This window comes from Sebastes fasciatus, chromosome 5, assembly GCF_043250625.1.
Source record: "Sebastes fasciatus isolate fSebFas1 chromosome 5, fSebFas1.pri, whole genome shotgun sequence".
Taxonomy (NCBI): domain Eukaryota; kingdom Metazoa; phylum Chordata; class Actinopteri; order Perciformes; family Sebastidae; genus Sebastes; species Sebastes fasciatus.
This window is the reverse complement of record NC_133799.1, coordinates 30,047,799-30,059,879: the sequence shown is the minus strand read 5'-3', so window position 1 is coordinate 30,059,879 and position 12,081 is coordinate 30,047,799. Positions and strand designations below refer to the sequence as shown.

The 12,081-nt window shown below is 40.8% G+C and overlaps 1 protein-coding gene across 3 annotated transcripts in view; it reads left to right on the top strand.

Moving 5' to 3' along the window:
* pde4dip (phosphodiesterase 4D interacting protein) overlaps positions 1 to 12,081 on the top strand; it is a 125,245-nt gene that overhangs the window by 57,299 nt on the left and 55,865 nt on the right. For all 3 annotated transcript variants that reach the window (XM_074636370.1, XM_074636368.1, XM_074636369.1), the window contains exons 4-5: positions 4,980 to 5,090; positions 8,453 to 8,529. In XM_074636370.1, the coding sequence (XP_074492471.1) occupies positions 4,980 to 5,090; positions 8,453 to 8,529 (188 nt within the window). The remainder of the gene's footprint in view (positions 1 to 4,979; positions 5,091 to 8,452; positions 8,530 to 12,081) is intronic.

The window sequence follows — 12,081 nt, the reverse complement described above, 5'->3', positions numbered from 1 at the left end:
TTGAGAAGTCAGCCAATGGTGCTCCATCATGGGGCCTCTGAGGACTCTGTGAGTGTGTCTGGAGTTTAGATGTGGACCTCTGGATGCGCGCTGTATGTGGCCAAAAGTATGTAGACATCTGGTATTTGATGTTCCAGTTTTTCCAGTTCATACCAAAAGGTGCTGGACGGGGTTGAGGCCACATAGTTGTCTACATAGTTTTGGACACGCTGGGATTTTAAAATTCACAAGGTTGCTGGCAAATGAACAATACTCATACAGTTAACAAATTTACAAATCATGTCTGTGTTTTTGCAGATCATCAGGGTGCTCTCAGGTGCACCCAGGAGTGCAGACATAGACTGTATATAAGAAGTGGATGTAGTCATCGTGATGGAATCCATTGGTTTGTCGACTGCCGTTTTGAAGCCTCGAGTTGGCCGTTGCCATGTTGTCTTTTTGGAACCAGAAGTGACAAAAGGGTGGAACTAAGTACAACCGCACGCTGAACAAGATATTTTTAGGTGACCAAAAAGGTTATAATTAACTTTCATGAACTGAAAACACACTGTGAAAAGGTTAAAGTTCTAAGACAAAAACACGGCCAACTCCCAGACCGGACAACACCGTGGTAGCGACCTGTCAATCACAAGGTAGCCACGCCCTAAAGCATACCCTGAATTATGGTCCATTTGACTCTAAATGGGACCATAATTTACTAAATGAACATCATGCTGTATTGAAGAAGACTTGAAACTAGCAATTTAGACCATAAACTCATGTTTGCAATGTTTACTGAGGTAATAAATCAAGTGAGAAATAGGCTCATTTTCTCATAGACTTCTATACAATCGGACTTTTTGCAACCAGAGGAGTCGCCGCTTTGATTCCAGCTTCTCAGTTGTGAGGATTTGCTGTTTTTCTGTGTTTTATATCATTGTAAAGTATACAGTATTTTGGATGAAACGAGACATTTGAAGGCGTCACGTTGGGTTCTGGGAAATTGTGATGGACATTTTTCACTATTTTCTGACATTTTAGAGATTGAACAATTAATTGATAAAGTAAAAATAATTGATTAATCTATAATTCAACTAATTAGATGCAGCCATGAACTAAACAGAGGAGGCTTAATTTGATTATCCACATATGCATGGTTTGATTTTTTTTAAGTTTCTAGTCTAGTTGCTTTGCTGACAGCTTCTCTTCTCATTGCTCTACACACTTGCCTGGCATATCTTTGATGTCAAACAAATTATGTAACAAATTATTAAAGAGTCAATCAACACTAAATCCACCTTTTCAAATTAGCAAATTATGCCACTTGGTTCTAGTCTTTAGTGTTTATTGAAACAGCAGTTCTTTGTGTTCAAAAAGGTTTAAAATGCATTTCTGAATGTGAAGTGGGGTTTGCTAACGCTGAAACAGGATGTTCAAGTGTTTGTGTGATACAAGGTTTAACTCCAGAGGTAATCCCTCTGTTTCTACTCTGTTTTTACTGTGTAAAGGCTTCAATGTAGCAGTTCTTATTAGATCCAAATCCACACTTTTCACACCGTTGTTCCCACATCCTATACAAGCTATAATTTATCTGTTCGGATTTTAGAAAATTGCTAAATTATGGGACTAAATTAAATGGAAGGGAAATGACAGCTATCGTTGTTTTATTGACGGATGTGGGCCCTACGAGAAACAGATGTGTGGTTATTTTACGCAGATCTGCAGTCATAATGTTGTGGTCTATATTAGTGTTTCACAAAATGAGGTTTTAAAAGAAACACTGAGAAATTAGTGTTAAACATGACAGACAGGACAAACTGTGTCGGGGTCCTTTGAGATTAGGGGCCCATGGAGGTCTTAATTGTGTGTTTGTGCAGCATTTTCTATGTGTCTTCACATTCAAGCCATCTGCGTATATTTTCTCCTCTACTGTATATGCGTGTAGCTCTCGTATTTGCAGAATGTGGATACAACATGTGTTGCTGCGTTCAGCCGTGTGCTCGTGTGTAGCTGTAATCTGCCGTCAGTCAGTCTCGTTCCGTGTGCCAGCAGCACATTGGACGGCCCTGCATGTGTGATCAGCAATGTCTCACCACTTCGGCATTCCTCAGTGACAGCCGCAGGGCAGCAGCTTCTGGAAATAGCCTCTGGATCGCTGCGGAGACGTTGAGACTCTCTGGGCTCAGGTAGAGCGTTAGCGCCTCCCTCTGGTCAGAGACTGATTCACCTCATGAGGCGTTTGCAAACAAGGATCATACCTGGGAGTTAAGGGCTGTCGTATTGCATTGAATTGGCTTTTTTTTCTGCTAGAATGAGGATGAAAACTTTTTTCATTTTTCACAGTCATTTAAATGCTGTGAAATCAATGGTTATATTTAGTTTTAAAGAGGACCTATTATGCTATTTTCAGGTTGTATTTTGGGTTTCTACTAGAACATGTTTACATGCTTTAATGTTCAAAAAACGCTTTATTTTTCTCATACCGACTGTGCTGCAGCACCTCTTTTCACCCTCTGTCTGAAACGCTCTGTCTGAGCTCCTGATTGGTCAGCTGGCCCCACTCTGTTGTGATTGGTCAACCAAACCAAACTCTTCAGACTCCGCTCCAGCTCCGCTCTAACTAGCTTTGTTTGAGGGCATGCCAAACTAACCGCTAGGCAGGTATTATGGAAATGTGTTACCTTGTGACATCACCATGTTACGGAAGAAGAGGCGGGATTTCAAGCAAGTTCAGGCAGTTCAAGAGCAGTGTTTTTTGTGAGGAAGAGTAAGTCCCTTTGGCGTGGACTTTGGGATTTGTAACTTTGCAGTCCTTTTACATGCACAAAGAACTATATAACACACTAAAGGAAAGAGAAAAAAGCACAAAAGCATAACAGGTCCTCTTTAAATCAAATTTGACCCAGTTTTAACCTAGACATTTAGACGTTGTTGACCTGCAAATCGCCAAATCAAACACTGAGTCATGAAATAAAAGGAGACATTGCCATCCCACAGTTCCTTGCTCCAGCAATATGAGATGCACATACTTCATTCATTGATTTGTTTTGTTTTTTGTAATGTTGTGGTTGTCTTCGCTGAACTCTTTATGAATTCTCCATCCCATTTTTCCCTTGACCATATGACATTTTCCATTAAGGAAAAAAAGGACGGTGTTGAAAAGGAGAAATGGCATTTTTTGGTCTTCTTGTTCTCCCTCACAGGTTGTCTTCTAACTCTATATTAGTGGTGCTTCCAGCAGCTGTCAGTTCCACTCAGCCCAGTGAGGCTTATCTTCAGCCAGTAAAAGCAAACTGTTCACCAGTTGTCCTCTATAGGCCTCCATCTTATCGTATAATTAGACCATGTAGTGGTCTCCTCTCTGTGTATACGGTGGTTTCTGTTGATCGAGCTGTCAGGTTTTTCACTGGCTGTTAGGACATACACCCATCGCTATTTTGTATCAGAAGAACAAAACTCCACTGGTACTTCTACTTTTTTAAACCCGTTTGTGCCCAAACACTTTATTTAGTATGATAAGGAAAAATGACACTATATTTGTTCTGATTGGTCAAAATTCTTGAAATCTGGTATGGGCATGCTTGGGCAACTTTGAAATGTTTAGGTCACGTGAAAAAAATCACACTTTTATTAATAGTCAGGATTTTTGAAAAATTAGGAAAAAACGCTCACATTGAGTTTATTAACTGTTTTCTATACAAAGTATTTATTTTAACACTGCATATGTGTACATATCCTTGATATTCAACTTGTTATGAGTTCATGGATACCAAATACTTGATTGTGCCCCTTGTAGTTTCTGACATACAGCCATTTCCTTATCATACTATAGTTAGTCTTTGGGGAAAAAAACACTTGTCCCATGTACCCAAAGACTAACTATAGTATGATAAGGAAAATTCACTTTTCAACCAATAGGTTTGACTGATTTTGAAAATGTCTTCAGATTTAGCTTAGGCAAGCCCAGAGAACACTTCACCAAATGAAATTAAACATTTCTGTTGCTGACAAATGGGTTTTTAAGGGTATTTTAAACAGCATCACTTCATCAGTATCAGCACAACATGCTAGTTTGCTCTCCTGTTGTTGGTGGAGGACACTCCTATTGCCTCAGGTAAAAGTCCCAAAACTACAGTGTGAAAACACACAGAAGTACAAGTAAAAGTCCTCCAACATAAACAACAATACAGATCCTTTTTTAGTGCCTTCCAAATCATTATAAAAAAGATCCATATGACTGTTTTTTTTATCTGTCACCTCTCTATGTTTAAGTTTGGTAAAGTTTAGGCAACTACAACTACTTGGTTAAGGTTAGGGAAAAATGATGGTCAGGGTTAAAAGAGAGCAATGTCAACGGGATGGCAACAGCTGTGTGCAGTTCCCAACCATTCACTCCCTATGAGATTTTGTGGCGGGATAATACCACTTCATCTGCCTTCGCTTTTTAGGTAGTTTTAAAAAAAATAAATGCAAATACAGGTTATTTTAAGTGTTTGAACGCTGCCATTTTTGTGATGTCTCTTTTCATCTCTAGTCAACCGTCCTAATTAAAGGTCAAAGTGAAGAAGTCAAAAGTCTGAATGTTAAGAGGCTTCTACCACAACTCTCTCACACACACACACACACTCCTGCCTAAAATTCTTGGCATGACTTCCTCGTGGTAAAAAAGGAAACATCCCTCTCCCCCCTCCCGCCTCCCATAATCCCCTCCTGCGTGCCTGTGTGCCATCCCCGACCCTCCTGTAACAAATCCAAACCGAGAGGAGCTCATGTCCACTTTGTGTTTTGACTCTGTTCTCGTTCCTGCCTGTTGATGTGTGACAGCAGGAGAGGGCAGATCAGGATATTTGGATTCTTCGGTCAGACGTCGCTGTTTCTCTTCAGCCCTGTCTTTCCACATATTATGCGGTACTAAATGGGGGGCTGCAATGCCCCCTACAAAAGAGCCACCTGTCACCATGTCTAACTCTGGTTTCCCCGGTTGCCGCACTATCTCGCAGCACCTGAACGACCTGAAGAAGGAGAACTTCAGCCTGAAGCTCAGGATCTACTTCCTGGAGGAGAAGATCCAGCAGAAGTTCGAGGAGAGCAGCGATGGCGTGCACAAGAGGGTGAGTGACAACATGAATCTGTGAATGGCTGGACTAAATGATGCATTCAGGGGGATTATCAAAATCCACTGTGTGTGCATGCACTTGGTGCATTCCTGTAGTCATATGCTCGGCAGTGCAGTCGGCCTTGTTGTTTCCAGAGCTGCAGGTTTGGTGTTTGACAGTTATTAGTACTGACAGCAGGTCTCAGGCTGCTCTGTAACAGTTCATACATACTGTCAGTCAGAAGTGTCGGCCTGTGAGGCTGATTCAGAGAGACTGTAGTATGTCTCAGTGCTGTCAGAGCGGAACAAACAGGTACTTAAAAAGGCCTCTCAGCCACTATGGGGCACCCAAAGTAACCAAAAATGTGAACTCTCTTTGCTTTTATCCACGGAGCTCAGATGGAGTATTTTTATTCATCAACTTGTGAAAATTAAAGCTGCAGTAGGTAACTTTGACCAAATGTGATAAAAAAGCTATTTTTATAAAACTGTTACTATATCCTGACAGTAGTGCATGAGACAGATAATCTGTGAAAAAAATCATGTTCCCCTGTGTGTTCCTAGTGCTCCCAATGGTATTTGCAAGATTTCACCACGTCCAAACAAAAACAACCAATCAGAGCCGAGGAGTCTCTAAAGCAGCTGTCAATCACTGCTCGAGAAATTTGTTAACTCTGATCACACTGTCAAACTAGGCAGCGCTGATCAAATGTGAATCGAGATTTTGTTACTGTAATGCCTATAGAGTGCTACAGGAATCAGTCCTAAAACCCGGAAATGAGTTAGCATTTTAGCACTTCCGGTTCTCTCGTCTGGAAGTCAATGGGTTTTTTGAATGGGTTTTTAGTTAGAAGTCTGAAATAAGGTCTGTGACTAACACAAGCTTAAGAGATTTTAACATTTTGTTCTATGATATAAAATACATCAATAAATATCCCACTTGTGAATTTTGAAGCTTTTATATGTCTTGTAAAAGTTGGTTGCTAATAACTGGCTAAATGAGACTACTAAATGTCATCACCACGTTAGCTTTTTACTTCTGGGGATTGCATTCACACACACAAATCATAAAAGTGGTGTTCAGTTGTGGGAGATTATCTTACAGAACAAAATAAGTATCATAAATTTGTGTTTGCCACAGAGCTTATTTTCTGCAATAATCCAAAAGGAAAAATCCCATTCCACCTGAATTCTTGCAACTGCCATTAGGAGCACTATAGAGGACAGAGAAGAACATGATTTTTTTTTTACAGATTATCTGTGACATGCACTGTCAGGATATAGAGACCGTTTTATTAAAATAAACTTTTTTTCACATTCGCTCAAAGTTACTGACCGCAGCTTTAAGGCCCTTTTAAAATGAGCACGCCAGGAACAAACAGTACAAAAACACTAACAATTCTAATTGTTGCATCAACAGTATTTACATCAAGGACACAAATATATGACGATATGTTTGTTTCATGGAAGTTTTGCACCACCAATGAATAAGATGGTCATGTTTGAATACGTCGCATTTGAGAAGAACCACTCAATGGACAGAGACTAACTCGTAAGCACTGTCATGGGGCTCTGTTGGCATGCTGAGATAAAACCACAGTCATAAAATCCCCGGAGACCGAAGCTGTGGCAACCTCATGCAAATACTTAAACTATATGCCATCGCAGGCTACCAGTACAGCACATGTTCACCTCCGTGTACTGTAAGCATCTATTTATTAGAACATGTCTTCTAATTTTACAGCTCCCTGGGTCTTAAGTATCCAAATCTGAGTAAGCTTTTTATGGGCTTTATCAAAAACACTTCAGAGGTGTGAAAGCTGTTCTATATGTGATTAGTTGCCAGTATGATCTCATTCGGAGCTGCCCTTAACCCAGAGGAGCCTGTCTACTGGAAACAGTGCTCAACGGTGTTTTATTGTAGAAGGAAACATGACAACTATGTAATGCATGACATAAAACCCAACAAATCTGGGTTCTCTCAGTGAAAATTGGTGGAAACCGAAAACAATGAGCTTTAAATGCAGTGATTTGTTGTTTTTGGACAGACCAAGGACACAAACAAGACAGTGTAGTGTATCTTCAGACCCGCATGTCTGCTGAGAGAACTGCCCCTGCAGTAACAGTCTGACCTGTTTTCTGTCGTCCGCTATAGACCCAATGACCCACATTGTGCCAGCCTGAGAACCCCTCAGGCCTGCTGTTTGCATGCATGCATGCGTGCACAGTGTGCATGCACTCCACTAGTTCAGTTCCATGTGAGCCTCCTGTATGTGTACGGTAGAAGCAGCAACACTTTTATGCTGTGTGTCAGTGTGTCAGTAATCGGACCTACTGCACACGGACATGAAGTTCACTGCAGGAGCGCTGAACTGTAACTCCAGATTGATGTACAGGAAAATAAATCTACACTGCAGGCAGATACCTGCATGTGAGCGCACCGACCGACGGCCGGTTCAGTCCGGTTTGTTGCTGCTTTCAGAGCCAAGAGTTAAAAGTGGAGGTGTTGCTGGGTGCAGGGGAGACAGATACAGCAGGTGCTGATATCCCTACAGGTTATTTATAGTCGTATACAGAGCTCCCTGAAATACAGGTCAGCACGTGCAACTCGGGAAGCTCATTCTGTGTCTCTCTGCAGTAGCTCTGAGCAGAACTCCATATGAAAAACATATTATTTGTCTGCTTAAAGCTGCAGTCGGTAACTTTGAGCAAATATGATAAGAAGTTATTTTTTATAAAACTGTCACTATATCCTGACAGCGGTGCATGAGACAGATAATGGGCCAAAAAGAGACCCAAAAAGTCCTTCATATCTACATCAGGAGCGGGTCCTCTTCGCAGAGTCCAGCATGTTGCTCCACTATGTTTTTACAGTAGACAAACCAAAACACTCGGTCTAGTGAGAACCTTTAGCGTTTTTTCGTTACCTGAAGGCAACTGTAGTTTTCCGACATGCTTGTGAAACTGTGGTAATGTGAACCTCAGAGTGTAAAACCGTGGTACCGCAAGCCGTCTGATATCCGTTGCTCCTAAAGTAGTGTCATTAAGCTTTTTTTCTATAAATATCTCCTGAAAGCAGAAAAAGTCATCCCTGACATATTCTCACATTATGTCACACTATTAAGGTTTTTTGGTCAGAAATATCATATGTGATTTTGTCACATCACCAAATCCTATTATTTCTATATCATCAATTAATATGTTGTTTCTACTCCATACTGGCTCTGTAATCCTGGTTTTAAATCAGTACAATCTCAGATCTGAACTAGAATGTGCTTTGAAATACATGCACTTTTGACTTCCCACTGAGACATGAATGTTCAGTGGTGTACTCATCTATCTGCAGGTTCTTATTGTTTTATTTAATCTCTTTTCCAGAACATCGAGTTGAAGGTAGAAGTGGAGAGTCTGAAGAAGGAACTAGAGGATAAACAACAGCTTCTAGACAACGCTCTGTGAGTATTTGACTTCTTCCTGCATCGATAACCATCGTGTTTCACATTTCTTCACACTCCCAGCGACCATAATCATCATGTTAGTTTGAAACCCCCAGGCCATGAACCTTTAAACGTGTCCAACAAATCACTCACCCGTAGCCTATTACATCTCTAGGACAGTCCAAGTTTGCTTGTGCTGCTACAGATTTGTTGAAACGCCTTTAGGGGAACCTGACAGAGAAGTACGAAAACACTACTTTTCATCGCTAGTTTTATTTTATTTCCCGTGAGTCCATCAGTACATCAGAGCCCGGGCGCCCTCGGGACCCGGCGGCCTCTCATCACACGCGAGCCTGCTGGCCTGTAGACTCACCTGGCTATCACAACACACACTAAGCTCTGAGGAATGCCTTGTATGGACTCGGCACCGAAATTGCTTTTGAAGAGGATGAAGTGGCTCTGTGTTCTGGGACGGAGGAGGAAGAGGGGATGAGGGTGAGGAGGAGGAGAGGGGCTTGTTTTGAAGGGGGGAGGGTGTAGAGACAGAGTAAAGGGCAGAGGTGTCTTGTGGTTTGTTGTGTTGCTGAGTTGGGAACTATTTGAGCTCCAGCACCTGTCTGTGGAGCAGCTGTCTGTCTCTGAGCGTATCCGTTCCTTTAACTCCTCTCCTCTGCAGACTCACTCCCCAAACAGTATGATGATATTGAGTCTGCAAAACACAAAATGTGTATACGATAGTTTTGAAAGTTTACCGCCAAACATTTTCATGCACCGTCTTTCCAATCTTAATGGTAGCTAAGCATGCAAATAGTCTTGTTTTTGTGTCCAGGTTTTGAGATATCAGACCTCACTAATAGACCTCACTGTCAACAGTTTTCATTTCTTCGGTAGAAAGTAGTTCCAATAAAAACTGTTCACAACATTTTCTGTAGATCATCCAGAGTAACCAGGATGTTGCTTCTGGATAGAGATGATGCTGTTGAAAATTAATTTGTTTTCATATTTCAATACTTTTATCACTACAAATTAATTTCCATTCACCTTCATTGTATTGTTGTGGAGGCAGAAATCTCCAATAAAGCAGGCTGTTCTCATACACCGTTCATAGCTATACCTACGAAAAGTAAATGCATTTTTGTTAGTATATATATCCCACATAATCAATTCAATCCACATAATTGTGAAGGAGGAAGTATAAAGAGTGACAAACGCTGTGTAGGGAGGCGGTCGGGGTGGATGGGTGGGTCAAGAAACACCAGACATTCGCCCCAGAAGTCCAGCATTCGTACCCCGCGTGAAACCAGAATATCCACGTTGTTTTGTCACATAACTTCCCTACTTAGGTTACGCCACTTCTGTATTTATTTTACCCAAACCACAATCTTTTCTTAAACCTAACTAAGTGGTTTTGTTGCCTAAACCTAACAAAGTTGTTTTCTGTGAAGATGGAAGTTTATTTTGAAAAGACTGTATGTATGTAACAAGCAGAAATTGACATTCGTAGGAAAACGCACAAAAAATGAGGAATAACTTTTTCGTAAGATATCGTATGAACCGTTGTATGAGGATAAATTTAATAAAGATATCTCAAAACCTGGACACATAAAACCATCTTTATGGACAGACACCACCAGAGGGAAGTAACAAAATATGTTTTTTATGCCTCCAAACTTGCAAAAGCCGTAGCCGCATTATGTTTTTGGGTTGTCCGTCCGTCCCATTCTCGTGAACATGATATCCCAGGAATGAAGGAAGGGAATTTTCTTCAAATTTGGCACAAACATCCACTTGGACTCAAGGATGAACTGATAAGATTTTGGAGGTCAAAGGTCAAGGTCACTGTGACCTCACAAAACACATTTTTGGCCATAACTCAAGAATTCATATGCTAATTATGACAATTTCACACACATGTCTAACAGGAAAAAATTAATAAGTGATGACATTTTGGACATTCATGGACGTAAACTGCAACTTGACTGGTTAATTGGCGGAGGCAATAAACCACAAGGTGGTAATTCTAGTTTGTAAACATGCTGAAATTATCCTTTAGAATGGGTTTAGGTAAATAATAAACTACTTGATTAAGAACAGTGAATTGTTGTTCTTTAGAGATATATGAATGCTTCTTGCATTGACGCACAATGTTGGCATTAGATTATGACTGCAGAGTCATCCAATAAGAATGTGCTTCCAAGGACACTGGGCTGTCTAAGCAACGCATCCTTTTTGTTTTACTGACACATTGAAATATTAATCTGGAGATTTTGTGCCCGTGGTTTCACCTTTTGTTGTTACAAAATACTCTATATTAGTGAACACAGATGATCTTATGCAAGTGGTGTCAAGGAAAAGAATAACTGGTGACTCCACAGATTGTATAAAGCCATGAAACATGGTGTTTTGTTGTTTTGTCATCATGCTAAACCCCCTCTACAATGCATCTAAGTAATGATGGTGCAGAGAATCAGTACATGTAAAAATCCTATCCATTACCATTGTTTGATGGTTTCTTTAGTAGTTTTTTAGTAGATGGATGTAAGAAAACCACCATTAGCTCAGTTACACTGTGTTATCATGCTGTATAGGCACAAATTAGTTCAATCAGTCAATTTAGCACTTTGTCAAAATAATGAAAAGGAGCAGAGTGTGAATGTTTGAGTGGAGTTTGGGGTCAGTGCTGAGGCTCTCTGTGCCCTGCTGTTTCATAAATAAACTCTCTGGCCACAGTTTATCATTAGAGCTATTAACAGAGCCTGACTGATAGATGCTGAGTGTGACCTTCTGGCTGGTGAAGTCGCTGAGAGGTGGAGTAGTGACAGACTGGCCCTCAGAGACATTTCCCTCTGGAATCCATGTTTCCTCTCCCCTGGAGACAAAGTTCCCTCTGTTTAAGTCTTCTGTTATTAACCTTCGCCGAGGAGAGTGTGTTTTCTGCTCCATCTCTCTGTTTGTAAGCCGAATGTCTCAAAAATCATGCAAACAGATTTCAGTTCAATTTGGTAGAAAGTTAGGGCCTGGAATGGGCCTGGAAACACGTGGTTAGGTCTCTGTATGGGTCCAGATCCAGCATCACCATGTGATCTTCTATAAAGCCAGGGTTTCCCACAGAGGTGGGCCACCTCACCTGACACGCAGACCACCTCCGCTAACATCATAAAAAAAACTGAAATAAAACATAATTGCAGGAGATGTGTCAGAATCTGGATGTTTACAATTTCCTCAAGGAAACCCTGAAAACTACTTAATTTTTTGACTCATACACATTTTTTTCATCAATTATCGTACAAATTCAATCTATTTTTAACCAAATTTGGTTCATTACATCCTTGGATAAACCTGAAAAATGCTATTCTTCTTTTTTAATTTCATGCCATTTCCTTGTAATTGGTTCAATCAATCAAACTTAAAGGGATAGTTCGGGTGTTTTGAAGTGGGGTTGTATGAGGTACCTATCCATAGTAGGTGTATTACCTGCAGTAGATGATGATCGGCACGCCCCCAGCATTGAGAAACAGACAGGAGTACCGACACCGGAGCAAAGCAAGACAATGCTGTGGCCGGGGACGG